General features: G+C 39.8%; 1 protein-coding gene across 1 annotated transcript in view; it reads right to left on the reverse strand.

Moving 5' to 3' along the window:
• Positions 1–23,322, reverse strand: part of LOC122797864 (vomeronasal type-2 receptor 26-like) — a 49,175-nt gene extending 25,853 nt beyond the window's left edge. The window contains exon 1 of the mRNA XM_044066386.1: positions 23,292–23,322. Within this exon, the coding sequence (XP_043922321.1) occupies positions 23,292–23,322 (31 nt within the window). The remainder of the gene's footprint in view (positions 1–23,291) is intronic.
• Between the last annotated feature and the right edge of the window lie 1,063 nt (positions 23,323–24,385).

The following is a 24,385-nucleotide window of genomic DNA, read 5'->3' on the forward strand; positions in this document are numbered from 1 at the left end:
GACAATTTTCACTTCTCTGCCAGTGGTCTGTAAAATCTGTAAAATCACAGATGAAGCTGTAAAACAGTTGAAGTGTGAAGAAAGTTCACTCACCATAAAAGGACACTACCAGATGTAACTATTCTCCTCACCTTTGGGAGATGCAGAGGGGTGGGTTGCAATAACTAGAAAAGTAAACGAAGACAGGAGATAACGATATGCATCAAACTCCTAGAATGCAAACTGCAGTCAAAAAAGACTAATCCTGGGATTCATTAACAATCATGTAGGCACACATTAATCCTACACTGTTTAAGCATGTTAGCACAATCAACATATGCAATGAGCAGCAGTGCTGATCAAATATGCATGTTGCTCATCACACCTACATGGCTCCAACCATCTTCCCATGACCAGCAATAGTGTTCACAGCCTTGGAAAGGTGCTCACATGATGTAAACAAAACAGATGACATGTAGGCAATGCTCAGATATTGCCCAGATATATTAAAGGATAAGTACGGGGAAACAATACAGAATGAGGGAAAGTGAAATGGAAGAACTATTACACAAAATGGTGCAGTGGTGCAGTAGTAGCATTGTTACCTCACAGCAAGAGGTTCTCCAGTTTGATTATCGACTGTGATGCCTTCTTTGCAGAGTCTGCATGTCCTCCCTGCATTCGTGTGGGTTTTCTCCGGGTGCTCCAGTTTCCTCCCACGTTGTAAAGACATTCATCTGGAGTGTTTTTCCCTGGGTATCTGCTGAAAATTGGCTTCATTCCAAGTCAGACTTTCCTGGTAAACAAATGTTAAATAAAAATATAGTGCTGTAGTAATGCTGAAGAGGAGAATGTTTAAAGTGTACTTGTATCTTGCAGGCAAATGTGACAAAAGTGCATAAGCAACATTTCTGACATAAAACCTACAATACTGATATCATGATAGTGTGAATGTTGATCCTGCAGTTACTCACACAAATAATAATGGACATGCTGATAAAGGATGTGATAAGGCCAAAAACATCCAGTGTAACAAATGGGAGAGATAATGTGATATATATGTTAATTAAATGCTGACTTGAGATAACAGTTAGCAAGGATGGAAGACACATTATTGGGATGAATGTGTAGAATGCAGTTTTTGCATATAAGGATGTATATACAGTGAACTGATGTAAGGAAGCAGACAGCACTACTGCATTATCCAACTCATCATGTATAAGCAAGAACAAAAGGACCTTACAGATGTGATGTTAAGTGACTCTTAAATAGACATGTTTATGCAAATAAATGACAGTGGCACCGATAGGAAAGAGGGTTTTCACCTATGAGCATATAATAGACAGACAAGTGTTGTATGTTTATGTAAATGACACATGGCACTCTAGTAACAAACAACATATATAAATAACCAATGTCAAGACTGAGTGGATGACATGTCAGGATTCCAGTTTTGCCATTGCCAATTTGCAATCATCAGCAGCAACACAATAGAAAGTGTTGTAACAGAGGACCATTCACATGTCCTGATGGTCTCCCTGCATTCCATGCAGGAAGACATGTTTATGGAATCACACACCTGCCATTGAGCTGTATACTGTGATGGAAACAATTGCATTATACAACGACCCCCATTAATATTCCAAAACGTGCACACTGATTGGTCAGCATACATGTTGTAAATCAGAGTTATAGTAATGGAAAAAGGTCCGGTTGCCCTGACTTTTTCCATTAGTATAACTCTTTTTTTTACAGCAATGGAGAACGCAAGATCTCCGTTGCTTTTTACACACTGTCTTGCTATGTTAAATGAATTTAACACAGTGAGACAGCTTTAAAAAAAGTAACAGAGATCTTCCTATCTTGTTGCTTTTTTTAAAGGTGTCTTGCTATGTTAAATGGGTTTAACATAGTGAGGCAGCTTTAAAAAAAGCAACGGAGATTCTCCTCCTTTAACATAGCAAGACACTTTGTAAAAAGCAACGGAGATCTTGCTTTCTCCATTGCTTTTTTTCAAAACTGTCTTGCTATGTTAAATGGGTTTAACATAGCGAGACAGTTTGTAAAAAGCAACGGAGATCTTGCTTTTTCCGTTGCTTCCGCCCACAGTTCTGATGTAATGCGTACGCATATGCATGTACAGTACATCAGAACTGCCGCAGAATACCAGACAGCTGCGGAGGTGCAGCAAGGAGGCATTATACAATGCCATTCTTTAAAAAAAGTATTTTTTTTCTTAAATAATGTCATTGTATGATAGCAATAACCCACTTCTGGGTGTGAGTAATGCTGGATTTACCCATGGTTGTCTTTGTTTGGCCACTCGGGCTTCGCCCTCGTGCCAAACTACACCAACTGTGGGTAAATCCAGAATTACCCACACCCTGGTGTGGGTTATTGCTATAGAATTAAACACATGTCTGGAGGAAGATACGTAATACAGAGCATAATTATCTTGTGACTAGATAATGCATATGAGCAAGGGATGACCTAAGAAACATTGGCTTCATGTTCTTTCAGAACACACATGTAAACAGATATCAGTCAAATTTATAACAATCATGGGTAGCATACTTCTCAATATCTTAGCCAAAGAAATCTGGACAAAGCCTGACATAATGCTGGGACAAACACCCTAAAATAGGAACATAATTTAAATACTGCTCTTATAAACATAAAAAGTAGATTTCATTCCTCAGGTCATTCCAGTGATTTGCTAGAAAAACACAATGTTTCTGAGGAACAGACCAAACTTCTGAGGCAAAAATCTAGACATTCTGCAAAAATCTTGACAGCTGAGAGGTATGATGGGCACCCCAGACATACACATATCGGGTGTACTGTACTGTCATACCATATAAGGAGTACTGATGACCCAATTGAGAGGTATGATGGGCACCACAGATGGACACATAGGTGTACAGCACTGTCATACCATATAAGGTGAATTGATGACCTATCAGAGAGGTATGATGGCCACCACAGATATACACATATCTGGTGTGCAGCAATATCATACCATATAAGATGCACTGATGACCCAGCTGATAGGTATGATGTGTGCCACATATGTACACATATCAGGTGTGCAACACTATCATACCATATAAGATGTACTGATATCCAGCTGAGAGGTAGGATGGGCACCACAGATATACACATATTGGGCATACAGCACTATCATACCATATAAGATGCACTGATGACCCAGCTGATAGGTATGATGGGTGCCACATATGTACACATAGGTGTGCAACACTAACATACCATATAAGGTGTACTGATGACCCAGCTGAGAGGTACAATGAGTGCCACAGACCTACACATATTGACCTGCCTAAATACATATATCAGGTGTACAGCACTATAATACCATATAAGGTGCACTGATGACTTGCCTACATACCCACATCAGGTGTACAGCACTATAATATCATATAAGGTGCTCTGATGACCTGCCTACATACACATATCAGGTGTACAGCACTATAATACCATATAAGGTGCACTGTTGACCTGCCTGTTATGAACAGGCCTGTAAAAGATGGCCATGTGATTGTGTTTAAGCCACTGTTGTGTGGCACATTTGTCTGATAGACAGACTGTATCAGATTCAAACCTCTGTCTATTATTCAAGCCTCTGTACAGACCCCTTTATTGACAGCATATGCCACATTATATAGAAAAGGAAGCTGTCAAAAACAACTGAGCTGAATGTGTGTGTTAACATAGGGGGCATGGATATAATATGAGCTATCAAATTTAGACAGAATTCCAGAAACGAGCTGTACATGTTACCATCCACACGACACTAAGCATTACAATATGACTGCTTTTTGACAAGAAAACTGTTTCCATCATGTAGTGCACACACTGTCCCAGAACTGAACAGCAGTCTATCTGTGTAGGTATGCTATTAAACAGTGGCAAGGACCAGCACTAAGGTAAGCCTTCACTGAGACAACCAAAAGTCCAAACAGAAGCAAAAGTCCAATGAAAGGAAATGCCTGACACATAGAAATATAATCCAAACAGACTTTAATAAATCCAAATCACAATGTCACAAAGCTTTTAGACTTGCGTCCTTCATCAGTGTGTAAAGAAAGAGATTTTTCAGCCTCTTTAAATACAGTCATTATACAATCATATGACACAGCTCATTAAACTAGAAATTTCTTCTTAAATGTATTGCCTTAAAAATCTAGATTATGAATATATAACATAAAGAATGCACAGTATAACATAAAAAATACAAAATACATATACAGATAAAAAAATCTAAAAATTCATTTGTTATTTTCTTCTAACCATTTCTTTGTTTTTCACTACTGGTTTATGACTTATATTAGCATTAACTCCAGGTTTAACATCTGCCTGAAGTAGTGTTATCCATTCACACTTGCTCATATCTAGAGTATTATTAATATTACCACATTTAATATTTGGATATATAATATTCATAACAAGAAATTTAAATCTATGCTTGGGACAGCATCCTTAAGATGTTTTGCTAGTGCATTTCACACTATCACAACTATCACAACCTGTGTCACTGTCCAACATAAAAATGGGTGTGAATAACTAGACACAATGGTGTTTATGTAACATCATTGCATTCATATAATCTTGACTATGTCAGGAATTGAACAAGTGATGCAGCTCTACTGACTGATCATGTCTGGATGAACCACAAGTGCCACAGTGGAAGTCTTACAACTAATGTGACAATTAACCTGTGCTAACTTATGACATCACATGTATGTCTGGTAAGCAGTCTCTGAGATGAAATGATTATGGAGTACTTAATATATAATATATTAATATTATAAAATATAAAAATATTATGTTAGATAATATAAAATCCTCTGATTGCTTACCATATATTATAAGTGACTACTTCCCAATCTATATAATCAGATGCCAAGGCCTTTGACACCATCCCCCACTCTGGAATCATAGATAAACTTACTAAGCTGGGCATTAATCCCTACATCACTTGATGGGTTGCCAACTGGCTTACTGACAGAACCCACACTGTAAAAGTAGCTGACTCCAAATCCAGCTCCAGACAAGTGACAAGTGGAGTACCTCAGGGTTCAGTCCTGGGACCTCTCTTGTTTGGCATCTACTTCTCTGAAGTACAGGCCAACACTAAGGGACTCTGGTTAACAAAGTTCACAGATGACTGCAAACTGGGAGCCATTATTGAATTCCCAAATTATGTTGATACTCTACAAAAGGGCCTTACAGAAACAGATGCTTGGTGCCAGAACCATGGGCTCAAGCTCAAGGCCAAGAAATGTATAGTTATCCCCTTTGGGAAAAAACATGTACCCGTGAATTACCACATAGGTGGCAGTACATTAACACCGAAAGTGTGATAAGAGACTAAGGGGCACAGGTGGACAGTGGTCTCACCTTCAATAACTACATTGCCACAACAGTCAGGAAATCCTTTTATGTGGCAAACCTCATCCCTAAGGGCTTTTCATCCAGAAAAAAGGAGGTCATTGTTCCACTGTACTCATCCCTCATTAGACCCATTATAGAATACAACGCCCCATTTGGTATGTATCTCTCAAGACATCTGCAACAACTGGAAAGGCTGCAGAAATACCTCACTAAAAAAATCACAGGCCTGAAGCAGATGTCCTATGCTGACCGCCTTAAAAAACTCCAGCTATACTCTGTCGGATATCATCTACTCCGAGGCGATCTCTTGCTGAACATACAAGGCCATGTCAAACCCAGAGCTTCTGCACATGCTACTCTTAAAGAAATCCCAATCCCTCCGAGCCACACGCTCCAGGGATCTAAACCTTGTCATCACAATAAACAAAACATGCTGGAGGGATAGGTTTCTGACCCAGAGACTCCCCAGACTCTGGAATAGACTGCCCATACAAGTCAAGCAGAGTGCCTCTTTGGCCCTCCTCAAAAGGAACCTTGATGATTGGATGGGAGAAAGGAAATTCACCCCAGGGATCACATCAGTTGCCCTGCTAGACCGGGGGTCAGGGAAGTAAATAGTGTCGGAAGAAATAGCCAGGGAATTGTTATGGCTAGGCTTGTATAGGCCCTAGGGCCGAGAGTCTAGTACCAACCTATGAACCTATGAACAACATGGTTCACCCAAACAAATAATCTATAAACAAGTACGCAATTTAACCAAATCTGACAAAGACACACTTAGTATTGCCTTGTCCATTACAACCTGGAATTTATTAAGAGGAATGCCCCTAGATGAAGCAGTTATTCGCTTCAATTAATCCTTCCTAAAAATACTAAATGATAAAGCACCAGTTATGACAAGAAGGGTAAAATCTAACACAGCACCATGGCTGACAAAAGAGATGAAACAGCTCGTGCTGCAAAGAGATAAAGCATGGGAAGAACGGTATAAGCATAAAACACATCATGACTTCCAACAATTTGGATACCTCAGAAAATATATCATGATCCTTGTTAAATCTGGCAAGAATCATATTAGAATAATTACCGAAAAAGCACAAAAACAACCCCAAGCTATTTTGGTTTTCTCCAAATAAACTATCACATCCTGGCCATACCACTACACCCTGTCCTTCTACTTCAGACAACAGAGTCCACTGCCACTCACTTCAACACTCATTTTATCCAGTCAGCTCTATCACTAATCGATGACCACCTCACTTTACTTTTCCAGCTTCAATCTGTTCTCAAAAGCAACATGCTGTCTTTTAATTTTCAGCCTGTCCAAACATCAGCCATAAAAAATTAATAGCTAAGTTAAAAGTAACAGACTCATCTGCCAATAATCTTCCCATTGAGTTCCTCAAAATAGGTGCAGGAGCACTAGCCTTTCCTGTCTCCATTCTAATCAACTGGTGAACAACTGAAACTTATGTCCCATCCATCTGGAAAAAAAACATTATTATATCCCTTCATAAAGAAGGTACTTAAACTATAGATCTATTGCTATTCAACCACCCATCTTTAAAATCCTTAAGAAATGTACTCACTCTCAGCTTATGAAACATAAAACCAAACACAACCTCCTCTCTAGCACCCAGCCCAGCTTCAGTCCCATCCATAATACTACTACTACTGCCTTCTTCAACTTCACCAACATAGTGAACCAGTACAGAAATGAAGGCAACCTTGTTTATTCATTTTTTCTTGACCTTTCCAAAGCATCTGACAGTATATCACCAAAAGGACCTTTCTCAACTTACAGCACTAGGTGTCATTTATACCTCCCTCTCCTGGTTTCACAGTTATTTATGCAATCGTCATCAGGTAACTAAATGACAACAAAACTTTTCAGCATTTCAACCAATCTCTGCTGGTGCTCCTCAAGGGTAAATACATGGCCCTCTTCTATTTAATGTTTTCATAAATAAACTTCATACCTGTGCAACACTTGCCACTCTCTTATAATATGCCGACAATTCAGTCCTTATCTGGTCTCCCTCATCCATAACAAAATTACAGGAAATCTCTCAAAAATCATTTACTGACATTAAAATATGGCTAAAACATTCTAACTTGTGGTTTAATGCCAAAAAAAAAAAAAAAAAAAAAAAAAAACAGAAACTTATGCTATTTACTCCAAAACAGCACCTTAACCAGAAACACATATTTCATGTCACCTCAAGTAATAACACAAAAATAGAAGCTATAAACCAAACTAAACTACTCAGAGTCATAATATATGACAACCTCACATTTAATTGCCACATACTTCATTCTATCAAGAAAACTCACAAAAATTTGACTCTTTCTATAGGGCTAAACACTACTTGACAGATCAAACAAGTATTACCTTAGCAGCAACATACCTCCTTCCTTCCCTGTTATACGCTGCCTCTATTCTTACAAATATGAACCCTACATATAAAACTAAAGTAGTTGTAGCTACTACAAAATAACTAAATCTGCAATCAACCAACCTTATAAAACATACCACTGTCTTGCAATAAAACAATTAAACTGGCTTGCACTCCCAAACTAGTTGACATACGACTAATCATTGCCCACAACCTATTGTACTCTCCAGACAAATGCGCAGCATTACAAAATACTCTGCTGTACTATTCACCCAACACTGCTGGAGACTCCCTCTGCTTTAATTATGTGTCAGACTCTGGAATGAAATCTTCAAGCAATTAAAACGGATAGAAAATTGAAATAGTTTCACAACTTTGCTTAAACAGCACCTACAGCCAAGGATAGCTCTTTTCTTCCTGCTCCCCTCGCTAGCTTTACTCAGATTACTTTTTTCCTACTTACAGCCACTTTGCTTCCTAGTCTTTTTTGTACCTTATCGTTCCTCCTCTCACTGCACTTATTTCCTAAATACTTACTTTTTCTCCTCCTCTCACACCCCACCACTAACCATAAATCCTCCTCTGTCCATTTATCTTTCTGCTCAATTCCATAACTTTTATTTTAATATCTCTTGTATCATTTTAAAGCTACTTCTCTGTCTGTAAATTATTACTAAACTCAAAAACACCCCAGTTTTATATTTTCCCTGCAGCAGTCATGCTATAAATGCATTAACTGCCACTTTATGTTATTTCTCTCTTTAGTAATTAGCCACTTTATGTTAATTTCTCTCTTATTTTGTGTTAAAATGTTATGTTCATGTAAGAAATATTTAAATATTATGTAAATAAGCCCATGTATAGATGTTTTTACTCTGCAATTATAAATGTATATCATGTGTAATTTAAATGTGGAGCTTTTCTTCCTGGCCCTCTGCTGAAAATGGGTTTTGCTCAGTCAGATTTTTCCTGGTCAACAAAGACAAATAAATAAATGCATATGTACATACATACATAAATAAATAATACATGGCTGTGTGCCTTTATAACTCCAGGCTAATTTCATTAATAACTACAGCACAATAACATGCCTAACCTGTTTGCAGTGCTCTGTACTCTAAGATGATGACCTAATGTATAGCAAATACTTTACACATTGAACTTTGTGTTATGCATGTAACTGTATAGGTAATATTTTGTCTGCATTCCTTTGCTGTATTGCATTGTATTGTATTTAATCATGTAGCCTAAAGTGTATGCCTGCAGCTTTTCTCCCTGGGCTTCCACTGAAAATGGGTTTTGTCCTCATTTGCACTTTCCCAGTCCACAAATGGAATAGATAAACAAATAAATAAATCAGGTGAAAATTTGGAGTTACACATCCATTCATCCAAGTTACATTTGAATAGAGTAAGAGAAACACTTTGCTTTATGTGGAGGATAAGCTGGTTTATAGAAGTGGCATTCCCTGTGACACATACCTGTTTCTCCAGAATGTTCTGTTTATCTTGCAAAGGATATTGAGATCCCTTGAGTGAGTGGTTCTGGTACCATGTGTAATAGGTCTGATAAAAGAGGGTATACTGAAACACTATGCATGAGGCTGTATCTCAGTATTCACCCATACCTTCTTCTGTTAGATACTGAGAAAAGAGACAAGACTTTGAGATGGTATCCATAGTTTTTACTATACCCCATACAGGGCGGCACAGTGGTGCTGTGTAAATGCTGTCGCCTCACAGCAAGAGGTTCTCTCCGGTTTGATTCTCAGCTGGGGTGCCTTCTATGTGGAATTTGCATTTTCTCCCTGCATTCACATGGGTTTCCTCCCACATTTTAAAGACATGCATCTGGACCATTTCTCCCCGGGCCTCCGCTGAAAACAGGATCTGTGGAACCTAGTCGGACTTTCCCGGTCAACAAATGTTAAATAAATAAAAAATATTTTTTTTTATAATTTAAACTCTTGATTTGTTTAGTTCTAACTCTGAGAAATGCTTAGACAAATACATACTGAGAGGGGCATTATACTCAATGATCTGACTACTGAGTGACAAGTACAGAGGAATAATTATGTGCCTGGAGCTGGATGGCAAAACCTTCAATAGAAAGTGTGCAGTGAAGAAGGACTTCCTTACAATAGTGCATATGTGGTGATCAAAGGACATTTCACTGACAACATAGGTTCCCTGATCTCTAACCGCAAGATCAGTTCCCAAGGAGGTATTGTCTATGTAATGTTTAAAAATGCTTGCTGGAGAATCATCATCATCATCATTATGAACCACCTTTTTTCTCAAATTTTTCATGGAGTCAGGGAGTTGTGTCAACTGTTGTCATCTCTCTTTCTCTTTTCAATGCCACTCTCCTTCCTCCTTCAGTGCTCATGCCTGACTCTCACAGGTCTTCTCTCATACAATCAATCCACCTCTTTGCTGGATGTCCTGGTTTCCTTTTGCCTTCTTCCTGTCTGTCCAAAATCTTCTTCACCAGATTGTCTTTTGTTTTTGCAGATGTATCCAAACCACCATAATCTGGTCTCTTTGATCTCTTCTGCAATTGGAGATACTTTGGCTTCTCCTCTGATGTTTGGCTGTCTCACAGTGTGCATCTTACAACCCATCTCAGGCACCTCATTTTCATCGCCTCTAGGTTCCTCAGCTACTCTGCCTTTACTGTTTTGGTTTCCTGCAGTAGTACTGGTCACACCACTGTTTTGCACACCTTATGTTTCACCTTCTTTGGTATTCTTCTGTCACAAACTACGTCTGATGCTGTGCTAATTTGCTGCAGCCCCCCCCCCCACTTCCAGTCTTAACCTCCTCATTCAGATTTTCCTTCTACTCAGCCACCCATACCTTCTATCTCAGTTCTCATCTTCTTCTTATTTCCCCCATTTGCTGCCATTACAACTGTCTTATCTGTACTCAGTTTCATTCATGTGTCTTCAGTTTTGAGTTCCATTCCTTATACTTTGTTGAAGTTCTTGCTCATAGTCTGCATATAATGACACATTGTCTGCATACAGCAATTCTGTTGATCTGTCCCGTCTGATCTGTTTGCTAATGTAGTCCATCACCATTATGAACAACAATGGGCCCAAAGCTGAAATATGAAGCACCCCCACACCCAAAGGGATCCCTCTGTGAGACCCAACACTGTCCATACTTGAGTCATTGGCTCCTTGTACATAGCCTGCACTAATTCTACCAGTGTTTCAGGAACTTCAAGATGGAACATATCAGGCTTCTTGGGACCATGTTATATGCTTTCTCCAAGTCTAGGGATACCCAGTTGGGATCTTTCCTCATTTCTAGCTTCTTCTCAACTATCTGTTTCACTGTAAACGCTGGTTTACTTGTACTGCATCCTGATCTGAATCCAAACTGCTCATTTCCCATCTTAGTTTCTACTAATCTGCATATCTGCTTTATCAGTCAACATCTCAAGAATGTTCATGCAGTGTGATAGGAGTTTGATAAAGATATACTGCCCATTGTTGTGAAAGTTCCCTTTATTCTTTAAAAGTGGTACTGGTATGCTTATTCTCCAGTCATCTGGGTATGCCTTTCTCTCCACACTGCTATGAGTACCCTCATTTATGCTCTATCTCATATAACATAATTATCATGTCTGCAGTGACCTCATCTGAGCCTGCTGCTTTTCAGATTTCCTTCTAATTAATACTGTTCGTACTTCTTCTAGGATAGACTCCTACTCTTCTTTCATTGTAGGCTGTGTCTGGGGCAGTACAGCTTCTGTGGTGTTTATTCATTCAGAAGCTGTTGAAGGTATCCCTTCCATCTGCCTTTGATGTCCTGTGGACTGGTGAGGAGGTTGTTTCTGGCATCCTTTATGAAAGGTGTCTGACTATCATCTTTATCTTTGTTTTTGCCTTGCAACCTGATAGAGTTTATTTGTGCCACCTACTGAGTCGCTTTCCAGAAGTTAGTAGAGTACCTGTGATGCCATGTTCTGTGCTATTTCATTTCCTCATTTGCCCCCTTTGTTAGCCAGCCAGTATTTTGTCCTAGTGTGGCCTGTCTTTTCTCTCTCCCATTTTTTTCCTGCACTCCTTTCTTTTGGTGACTTCCTGGACTTCTGCATTCCACTATGAGCTTTTCTTATGTACCTAATTTCCATACCTGGCTCATTTGCATATCTGTTCTGTAGTCCTCACACGTGCAGTTTTGAGGCCATTCATCTTCAGCTTCACCTATTTTTGTCTTCTTCTTGAAGAGTTACAGCCCTGAGTAATGCTTTGAACTGTTGTGCTTTCTCTCCAGTAAACTTCCAGGTCTTCAGCCTGGTCTTTTATGACCTTAGAGCCTTCAATAACCACCGCTTGCAGCTGATTTGGCAACTACTGGTGTATGCTGTGGGCTGACTGTTTTACTGGGGATGACTTTGCAATCATTGATTCTACCCCATTGCCATTTCCTTAGTTGGAGGAAGTCTACCTGAGTTGCATATTGGCCACTGTTGTATGAGATCTTGTGACTGCCTGACTTGCTGAACCATGTGTTGGCCATCATCAAGACATTTGCCAGACAGAAGTCAAGAAAGGCCTCTCCTTCTTTATTCTTGTTGCCTCATCATAGGATCATAAGAAGTTAGTAGGCTAATGGCCCTAGGGCTCTTACAAACCTAGCCAAGTTTGACCCTTATTTCTACGGTCAGCACCATCCATGTGAACACAGGCAGTCCTCATGTTCTGTTATATCTGTCCAAATATGTGCATTCAGGTCACACATTGTCAACACCAGTTCCTGTTGTCCTGCTTTATCTACTAAGTCTTGCAACTGTTGTCTGAATGTATTCTTACCATCACTATCACAGCCCTACTGTGAGGCATAGGCTGAGATTATAAATCCTGCCCTATCATTAGTCTGGAGTCTGACTGCCATACGTTTGTCACTAATTCTAATGACATTCCTCACTGCCTTCTGAAGCCTCTCTCTCAGCACAATTCCCACACCATTCCTAGCCTGTCCTCCTCCTCCGCTTGAGTAGTAGAGTCTGGATCTCAAGCCAAATGGCTTTGCGATGCTGCCCTTCCACTTTATCTGCTGGATATATAGGATATCCAGCCTCCTCCTTACCATCATTTCATCCAATTCCAAGCTGCATTCAGGCAGTGAATCTACACTGAATGCAACAATTCTTAGTTCATGTTTGGCAGTTTGGTTTATGTCCAACTTTCACTCAACAGAATTATCCAAGGTAACCCAAACTGGGTAAATGGACACCAGCTAGCTAGCAGTTTATTGACTCAGGGCTGCTTGGCTTTATGATGAACACACACTGGCCAGTAGAGGCATACACCCCTGCCATGTTTAGTATGGGTCCCTGGTGTAAGTCGGAGTAGGGTAGGTCCTCAAACCACTTATCATCTGCAAATACCCATGTCAATTTGGTGACATTAGTCAACATCATTGAATAACCTAGAACCATATTTTACACCATCGAGTGGCTATCCCTTCTATTGCATGCAGTCTGTAATCCATGTTCCATGATCCAAAACCCAGCAATATTTCACAGCTGCTGAATCATGGCTGACAAAATCCCAACTCTTTCTACCCCCCCCCAAAAAAAAACAAGATTATTGTCTTTCACCACAAAAATACTCCCCCTAGCCCCAGACCAATTTAACATTCTTGCAACTGACAAAAACATCTTAGAAAATACTCAAGAAATGAAACTCCTAAGGGTTACAATCAGTGGCAAACTCATGTTTGACCCTCACATCCAACAAAACATAAAAAAAACTCATGTGAAACTAGAACTCCTCTATAGAAACAGATAATTTCTTACTACCTCCACCAGCACCACCCTGGCTAAAACCTTCCTCCTGGCTTCACTTTTATATCGCTCCTGCAAACTTACCAATTTAAAAAACTCCATTAAGAACAAATTGGAATAAATGCTACAACAAAATAGCAAAATTTGTGACTAAATCCAACTATCATTCACACCACTGTATACCACTAAACAAACTCAATTGGCTCGAACTTGCAAGCCAGCTTACATATACACAACTAACTACAATCCATATACAAGCCTAATGCCAGTCTTGCCCTTACCAACCTAATCCAACATTAAAAAACAAACAGAACTCTTTGATATGAAGACAAACACCTAGAAACACACAAACCCTCCAGAAACCAAAGAAAATCACTTTATTCACACATGGTCATCAAAGTGTGGAACTCCCTCCCACTTAATATTAGGCTAACCCCTAGCCTACCTCACTTTAAAACCTACCTAAAAGAATATCTAAACACAGAATGGTTCTGTCCATGCCTTTTTCCAGCCTAATCTAGCTCTTCCTCTCCTCACCCCTCCTCCCTCTCATCCCTTCCTCTCACCAAGACAAATCTACCTCCTCCCCTCCTCACACTATCCTCTCACCTTCCTCTCATCCACTCTGCTTACCTTCTAATGCTTCCTTCAGTACCCTACGCACCCTTTCTTAAGCTAACCAACTAAATAGTTCTGTTCAATCACTGGAAACAGGACATAATCCTGTACACCAGGGGACTAGTAACCTGACTAACTCAAGCCTAGTCATGCTTTCAAACTCACTCTATATGAACAGCATTTACAATTTGTGTGCAAATTTAATCTGTAAAGATTCTAATACCACTATTATATAATCTTATGTACCTTCTTTATAGTCAACTACTAGTAAAGTTCTGTTACTACTATAACATATTGTATAACTGTGTATGTAATCTTAGCTGCAATATAAATTATACTGTTTGTAAAGTTTGTAACACTATGTTTAACTAAGTCTATAAATGTTTTCCTACATGTGGAGCTTTTCTCGAAATGGGTAATATACCCGGTCGGACTATCCCCGTAAACAAATGTCAGATAAATAAATAATGTTGTCCTGATTGTCCCAGGGTATGATTATACATATTATGGCATTTAGTTTTAGTCTATGCTTTTGGTATAAACTGTTTGGGACTGACCATCATGTAGGATCATGCAGTCCACTGTGGAATATTAATAGCACCAAGTTTGCAGTCATCTGCAAACGTGGTCAGCATTTAACAATAACTTTGACCTTGAGAAGTAATTGCCAAAGAGAAATGGAACAAGAAATGGATGCTGGGGCATTCCATTAGTGACAGGTCTTTTAGTGGAGGTAGAACTACTCAACCTTATTATCTGTGTTCTATTTGTGAGGCAGTTTTGTATCAGCAAACTTCATAGGAGTTAACATTTAGCAGGGAGAGTTTATCTGTGATTCCTTATTGTGAGACGGTGTTGATTGCTGAGTCCAGTCGGGCAGTGTGCCCTGATTTGCCCTTGTTCATTGCCTTAATGACTTTTTCAAAGAAGTCAGGCAGGTTAAGTTGACAGGGCTTGCCACTGATGAATCCAGACTGGTTTGAGTTAAGAGTCTGTAGGTCACCTATATCCCTGTTTATTAGAGTTCCATAATGATCTTTTTCCATAGCCATGCAGATAAGGCTTGTCCAGCTTATGGGTATGTAATCACTTGGGTTTCTTGTACCCAACTTTTGTGTAAGGGAATGATTGTTGCTGCCCTTCATTCATTCAGCACAAAGACTGTTTTAAGGCTAATTTTGAATGGTCTTTGTAGAGGGCCTGACAAATCATGTTTCAGGCTAGCCAGTTGGCAGTCTGGTGTGTTATCTGACCTCACTGACTTAGTGTTCCTGGCCTTCGACAGTGCCTTGAGAACTTGTTCTTTGGAGATTTGATGAAGAGGGTAGATGTGAGAATAGTGGAGGGGACAGTTGGTGAAGCTGGAGTTTAATTTATCCTTTAGTAGACTGACAATTTCCTGTGGGTCTGAGTGTATATGGCATCATCTGGGCATTGTTTCTAAGATTTGTAACATAGTTTAAAAATGCTTTGTGGTTATCTTTTGCCTAGGTGACTGTATTCACCTAATATCTGTATATTTTAGTTGATATGATCAGGATTCATAGTTTTCTTGTTTAGTTTAGCAAGAGTGTTTTGGCTCTATTAGAGTTAGATTTATTTTTGTGTGCAATGAGATTTTTATTTAGTTATAGACCCTTCTGGAGATTCAATAAACTCTATATAGACTTATCACGAAACCTACATGGAGTTTACTGGTTTGTGTGGTCAGTAGCAGCGCTAATTACATATTCATGCTCCACACCATGCTTAAATGGAAACAAAAGCAGTTTCATGGTTAGCAACTGTGTTGCTGGCCAGGAAACCATGTGAAGCAAAACAGACAGTCTCAGACATATAAACTTGTTTACCTATGGGTAAACTAGGTCAGTGTGTTTGTGCGAAATGCCAGAGTGATTACCAGGGTTATTAATACAGCAACACATATATTTCCAACACATTACATGACAATGTACACACTGCAGAATATTGTGGAAAATGTTTTTAAGTATACTGAACAAAATATTGTGTAAGTGATCAGTAAGGGAATGTAGAATGCATTATAAATAAACAGTTAGGGGAAGTATGTGTATTGAATAGGGACACACAGATGACCTGTAGGAATAAACACAGGGAAAGAGGATAGGTGAAACATGGTAATGTACATCAGATGAGGGCATGTCAATGAAGACAGTTGTAGCATGAACACTAATCACATATTGAAATGATACGGTACGGACTACCCAGTGAATGTATTTGTAGAATGTACTGCCACCCAGGATGGTGCCACAATATAAGCAAGAAATGGTCAGCATCAGTATCAACAATTAGCTTAGCTTCTGGTGTCAATCTAGGGGGATCAAATATCTCTCAAACTGGAATGAGATGGTTGACAGACCATGCTGTTTTGTCTAAACATGAAGCTGCACTGGAGGAAATTGCCAACCTGCCAGCTGACAGATTTGGTGAAAACTTCACCCCCCCCCCCGGACCCACAGGACATACCCCAAAGCACACTTGACAACAGTCCTCTGCCAAGTATATTTTGAGATCAAAGCATATCTGAGTTCTCCAAGGCTAAAAACACAGCCTCAGTGGTACCAAGTAACATCCCAGGTTGCTTACTAAGCAATCTAAAACAGGACCTAGTGGACCCACTTACCATCCTCATTAAACATAGCCTGAGAACTGCCTTTATTCCAGTAGAGTGGAAAACAGCAACAGTACTCCCAAAAGGGGGGGGGGCATCAACCAATCTTGGGAACTATAGACTTCTTAAGTCTAACCAGTCTCATCTGCAAGGCCAACATAAGAAACATTATGGACATTGTCGATAAGGACATAGGTGATCTTCAAACTCTAGGCCCAAAACAATTTGGCTTTGATAAGGGTAGATCATGCTTATTAAGCCTAGTAGACGTCTTCAAGAAAGTTACCAAAGACTTGGCTGAAGGTAAAACAGTGCATACCACCTATTTTGACCTGCCCATGGTTTTTGACACAATCTCCAGCTGGGTTTAACCCTTATGTCACTAGATGGATAGCTAATTGTCTCAATGATAGAACACATAGTGTCAAAGGTGGTGACTCAACCTCTAACAGTAGAGATGTCACCAGTGGTGTACCTCAGTGATCTATGCTGGGGACTTAACTGTTCAGAATCTATTTTTTGGAAGTCCAGCTACAGTAGACAGCCTTTGGCTTCCCAAGTTTGCTGTTGCTTGCAAATTGGGTGCAATCATTGAGTCCACCAACAATGTTAACATATTAGAGGAGGGACTAACACAGACAAATGACTGTTGCCAAAGCCAAGGTCTACAACTAAATGCAAAAAGTGCCATTATTATAACCTTTGCAAAGTGGAATTCCCCATTAATTACAGTATTGACAACACCCCCCCAGTGTTGCAAGGCCTGAGAACACAGGTAGATATCAATCTGAACTTCATCCAACAAGTTTCCCTAGTGGTAAGGAAAGCCCTCTATGTTGCCCACCTCAAAAGTAAGGGCATTGCATCCAGGTCTATTAGTGTTCTGCTGAGCTTGACCATCAACAGAACACTAATAGAATACAACACTCCATTTTGCATGTACCTCAACAGGTACCTGCAGCAGCTGGAGAGACTACAGGGGTTTCTCAACAAGAAAATACAGGGCCTCCAAACCATGCCATGATGTACATGGATAGACTGAAAGCCCTGTCACTGTACTCTGTATCGTACTGGGTTTTGAGAAGTGACTTGTGCCTGACCTACATTCTGAGCTCTGACCATAAACTAATGGAAATGCTGTACATACGCAAATCTAAAGGCACAAGAGTCACTCACTCTAGGGATCTTAACATAGCCTTTGGCATTAACAGAACATGCTTGAGAGACAGATATACCTCCCACAGACTGCCACTCCTCTGAAAAACTCTTCCAAATCACTTGAAGCATAGCTCCTCACTGACTCTATTCAAGCACAACCTAGATAAATGGATGGAAGTCTGCAAATTTACCCCAGGGGTGGTACCCATGTCCTTCATGGACAGGGGTAGTTGGTGTTGACTATAGACTCAATCTGCGAATTACATTCACCTAATAAGGACAGTTGGTGCTACTTGTGGTGAACATGTCTAGACTTGAAAGGGCTGTAGGACCGCTAGCCTAGTAACCTCCTATGAAACTATGAACCTATGTCAACAGTTCTCAGGGGGCATATTACTACAACTATTATAGAAGGAGCATGTAAAATAATGTTAACAATTCCCAAAAATACATTAGGTCACATCACAGACTGTAATATCCTCTGGTAGCCATACTGCACATCCACACCTCAATATAACATATGTCAATAACAGCAACATTGACATGTCAAGTGATCATAGGATCATTGGCCATTATTAAGCTGATGGCCAACATCACATGAAATCCTAGCCATTATTATAACATGAAAGTAAAAATGCCTATATGCATATTATGGAAGATAGTAAGACTATTGTGTGTATGTGTATATTTGCTGGATTGCATTACAAGGGAGGATAGAGGAGTGGTGAGGATGCAGGGAGTAGAGTTGGTGAAGGTGAATGAGTTTAAATACTTGGGATCAACAGTTAAGAATAATGCTGAGTGTGGACATCAGGTGAAGAAGAGAGTGCAGGCAGGGTGGAGTGGGTGGAGAACAGTGTCAGGAGTGATTTGTGACAGACAGGTAACAGTAATAGTGAAAGGGAAAGGCTAAAAGATGGTATTGAGATGGTGGCACTGATGAAAAGACAGGAGTCAGAGCTGGAAGTGTCAGAGTTAAAGATGTTAAGATTTGCACTGGGTGTGACATGGGTGGATATGATTGGAAATTAGTATGTTAGAAGGTCAGCTTAGGTTGGATGGTTTAGAGACAAAGCCAAAAATGTGAGAATACATTGATTTGGACATATGCTGAGGAGGGACACTGAGTATATTGGGAGAAGGATGCTAAGGATGGAGCTGTCAAATAAGAGAAAAAGAGGAAGGCCTAATATAAGGTTTATGGACGTGGAGAGAGAGAGGACATGCAGGTGTTTGGTGTGACAGAGCAAGATGCAGAGGACAGGAAGCAATGGAAACAGATGATATGCTGTGGTGACCCCTAACAGGAACAGCTAAAAGAAAAAGAAGAAGAAACATTACATTCTGACACTGTCCATATGGAACATGTGCACCACACCATGACAACATTAGCAATCACAATGCAGTGATCTAGGGTTGTCTTGCATAGACTCATGGAAGGACTCTGTTTCATGATGTATGTATGCATATTTGACATGTGGGCATGCTTCACTCCTCTGCAAGAAGGATGTCATGTGACCAGAGGACAAAGGAGGATGTGTGGGGCTATGTGAATGGTACTACAAGTGGTAGTGAAAACCTATTAAAAAGATCACACAAAAGCCATAATGTACCAGCAACCAAACACACTGTAGTACACTGAACCTAATAGGAACATTACACCTGTGTAGCCATAGAATATGAATCCCATGCAATGTCACATTAGCAACACCACATATATCTTGACAGTAACACTGTCACAATGCAGTATATGGAGTATGATAGCATCATTGTATGCTGAGGAAAACATGTTGCAACCACTGTAGGTCATGGGTGTGGAGTCACAACCCTGTGTAAAAGTGACTCATAAGTGATAGCTGTATGTAAAGATACACAAGTAGCTTGCTGTCATATTTGAACACCTACATGTGTAGTTAAAGTACATTGCAAACACAGTAGTTAATGTTACTGTCACAGCACATGTTTTCTTGAATACTGTCAGAGTGCATGTTACACAGGATGACATAATTATTGTATTCTGCAACAAGATGTTTCAAGGAGTGTTGAAATACTTGTGGACTCACATGTCATTCTAAAACTACCTATTTACAGAGCACATTACTTAACACAGGTGTCAGAGCACAATTCTATATTTTACAGTGTCAGAGACTACTTTATAGCTGTTGACATTAGCAGAGTCAGGTGAAAGGAAGATGATAATAGCAGTATCCCACATGTTGGTGTAAAATGCTCTTTCTAATATCAAGTAAGTGCACAAACACACACACACACACACACACACACACACACACACACACCAGTTGACTGCAGTGAGAACAGAACCCCTACCAATCTAAGTACACAGACTACAGAACTCCACACCACTGCACACGTCTAACCTTTAAAAGGCTGCAGGACAATTTATAGTGGATAACATCATCATTGGACATTGGGCAGAAAATGCTGGTAGGACTGAATGAAATGTATGTGTAGGCATGTCCAACTTTCAAATATTGGTACTCCATGGGATTGTAGTGATGACTGCATGATACACAATTATGCTGTTCTTACTAGACAGACACACAGACACTAGCTGACTGTAGTGAGATTAGAATCCCTACCTTACTCAATATTTAAAGTAAGTGCCATGGCACAAGTCTGACTTTTGCAAGGCTATAGGGTAATTTATAGTGGATGACATTATCAATGCATGTTTGGCAGAAGATTTTGGGAGGCCTGAATATAATGTTTGTGTAGAAATGTCCAATTGTCAAAAAATATTGCTACTGCTTGGGATTGTAGTGATGACTGCAATATACACAGTTAGGTTCTTCTGATGAGACAGACACCAGTGGACTGCAGTTAGAATAGAACACCTACCTAAGTACACATATTAGAGAATTCTGTATTTAATGCGGCACAAGTCTGACTTTTACAAAGCTGCAGGACAATTTATAATGGATGGCATCATTGTAATTGGTTGTTTGAGAGACGATGATGGAAGGCATGTCTGAAATGGATAGCTAGCCATATACAACTGTCAAGATATTAAAGTTCTGCATATTACTAGATTGATGAGCATGCAACGTGTGGTATCTTCTGTTATGTTTCCAATGTACAGGCATACTTTAAGAGGCAGCTTTATAAATTATATGCAAACAGCTGTCCACATTACTACAAGTGCTGGAAAATATGAATGTGTATTGTCATTATAAAGATGTGCATGATATATAAGTATTTGTTATTTATTTCTTTATTGTGGTTGATATATTTCTGAACAAGTACTGAGAGACCAAGTTTGAAGTGCATGTGTGGAGGTAACAGATGGCTGCAGTGTAAATATGTGTTTTTGACTTAAACAGTGCCTTCCCTTTGTGCTTTTACATGTACTTTGATGCCATAAAGACTACAAGGACAGTAGTCTTAAGTAATACATTCTTATGTATACTTTCCTTAGTGAACCACTGTGCAGCAATTGATGGGAAAGTGTTTGCTCGTGTAAGATGCACATTTCTACTTCTTTCCCTGTTTGTGTGTAGTTAAGCGCCAAACAGACAGAAGCCTCATTAATAAGATTAGGACAGTTGGGCATACTGAGGGTAAGAAACACACCTGCTGCATAGTTGATTCTGTGGCAGCAGGTGTAAATGCATTGACACATTTCTGTTGGAGACCAGATTATATAGGATTCAAATCCATGTGTATATAATAGTTTTATAAATGCATTCATAGTGCAACAAAATAATTATTTACTCTATATGCCCTTTGTGTTACCTTAGCAGAGCCTGTGTAAGCAGCATTGCATGAAGGTAACCTTACCAATGAAGAGCCATTCAGTTCACTGTCACTTGGCATTGGTGCATGATGCCAAACTCAGAAGACAAAAAGTGAAGGGCTGCGTTACTTTTTTTTTTTTTTTTTTTTACTTTTGTGTGCTGTGTGTGATTCTATTTTTTGACTAGATTAAAGGTATTAAAATCAGGTAGATAGAAAAGGGGTGAAATAGGGACTAAGCAGGGGGGAAAAACAAAGGGAAGGCAATATAGGAATGTGCAGGAGGGAGGTAGGAAAGAACAATAGCTGTCCATTTCTTCAACAGTACAAAATTAATATGTATATATTATTGGCTGAATTTGGGCTGTCACCTCAACAAAGAGAGGTGACAACAACAACACAGTTATGTTGTATAGCCTACTGAACTGAATCAAGTGTGCCAGGAAGGCATATGTGTGAAGTGGAGAGCTATATATAGGGCAATTTTTTTTGAGAGACAGGTGTCCATTTTCTTATTTTTAGCTCAGTAAGAGGTGGATGTTAAGTAATGGATACAGGCAATTCTGGGTCAGATAAATATTGTAGGTTATGAAGCAGATGCAAAAGAAGAAGACAAACAAGACAAGACATAGGGATGGTGAGGGACACAAAAGTTTAGCGGACACCATGATTGGGGTTAAGGCGGGGTCAACAGATGCTCATGCCCCTCAAACATGAGGACAGTGAGACTCAAGTCCTCACCCACAGGACTGTCATCACTTTCCCCTTACTCTATTGGCTGTTGGAGTGCTTAGCATCTTCTCATATGGACCATAACAGAGAGCAGCCTCTCCACGTGGCATATGGGTGCACCAATGGTGGTGTGCATCACCTTATGCACCACACCTGGATCTCCTAGCAGTTGATAAAATTCCCACCTCTGTCAATACTCCCAGAGGGTAACATAGCACCAGCCGCCAAGGTAGTGCTACCTGAGGGTGCAGGTAGTGAAGGGGTAGCTGAGGCAGTACTATCAGGTTGGGTCCCAGATGTACTGGTCATCAGTGCCAGAGCTGGTGGAGGGAGGGCAGGCAGCACCACTGGGGTTAGCCTATCTCCCTGTGCTATAAAATATTTTGTGATTTGTCAGAGATGGGTGACATGAAACAATTTGACGACACACAGAAAAAAAAAAAGAGATAAGGGTTGGGGTGAGTGAAAAAAAAAGAGATAAAATGAGTACCATCATTTGTAACATACAGTGCATTATCACAATAATGAAGTATTTTATCTGAACTTTTAAGTATACTTTGTAACAGCTGCAAACTATACCAGTAAAATAGCAATGACAAGGTGTCAGGATGAACAAAGGCTGCTACTATATAAACGCATCCAATGAAAACCAGTATCTTCCTCAAAATCTTGCTTTATTCAAAAAACAGAAACAGTGGTGCTTCCAATGATGACGTCAGTGATGTGCCCATGGAGCCTTTTGACTGAGTGAAGCTGTGGTCAGCAGTGGATAAATTAGAAGCAGATTTCCTGAAACTGAAGAGGCTACAAACCAAAAGGCAGCACTTTGAAGTCTGCATTCATCGTAGGATTATACCGAGGGGCCTAAGAGTGTTGAAGATGCCGACAACTGGGACATTGTTTCCAGATTTACTGTTTAAATGGCAGCAATTGAACATAGAGGTAAGACTCAAATATATGAGTTTACTCAATGAGTTCTTTATGCCTGAGGGGGACAGTTGGCGTAGAGACATTATTAATCAACAAAGGCTGTTGTATGAACGTTTTCCGAAAATGATAGTGGATGGAGCAATTGAAATGTTGTTGGACAATGTGTTGTTATTTGAAAAGCAGCTGCTTGTCCAGAAACAGAATAAGCTGAGGAGGGGCATTGAAGATTTTCAGCTGGGCCATGTCTTCACCTGGCCCAGAATGGACTTTCACAATCATAATAACAGTGATGATGTTAACAGACAAACTGTGCCTAGAGACTCTGATATTATAGGTGTGGGAGAACCACACAACGCTCAAAGAAATGATGTTCACACTGTAATTGTAAACAGTATTAAGGGGCCACTTAATGTTAAGATCCCAGTGATAGTAGGATGAATGTGAGAGAATCTGGTATAGAAGGAGGTGTGAACACAACACGAGAGAGTGCTGTGATTACAGGGACTGATAGAAATGTGAATGCTAACTCAAGTGGGCGGACTGCAGAATTAGTAGTGAGGAGGAAAATAAACTCTAATGTAGTTGACCCACGTATTGGTGAGTCCAGTTGGACTGATAGTGATATTACTCAGTGCCCTTTCCCCATCTCTGCTGTGTCCAGGGGAGGGGGGAGAACAAGGTTGATGAGCATAGGCAGGCAGAAAAGGAAACTATCAGCAGATGTTCAAACCAATCAGCATCTCAAGAAAATGTGGGAGAGGACCTTGACTCACTAGTCTATAATATATCATCTCGTAGACTTTCTCCAGATGAATTAATAGTTTTATCTAAAGGATCAACATTTATTCCTACCAGTACCAGTAATATTACAGACACTGTAGTGGATTTTAGATTATTTGTAAGGAACTTGTGTCTTAAATTAGAGTTTACCAATAGTTGCAATGTGTCCAATCCTGTGCAGTTTAAGAAACCTAGT

Source organism: Protopterus annectens, chromosome 3.part1, assembly GCF_019279795.1.
Source record: "Protopterus annectens isolate FY-2018-M chromosome 3.part1, PAN1.0, whole genome shotgun sequence".
Taxonomy (NCBI): domain Eukaryota; kingdom Metazoa; phylum Chordata; order Ceratodontiformes; family Protopteridae; genus Protopterus; species Protopterus annectens.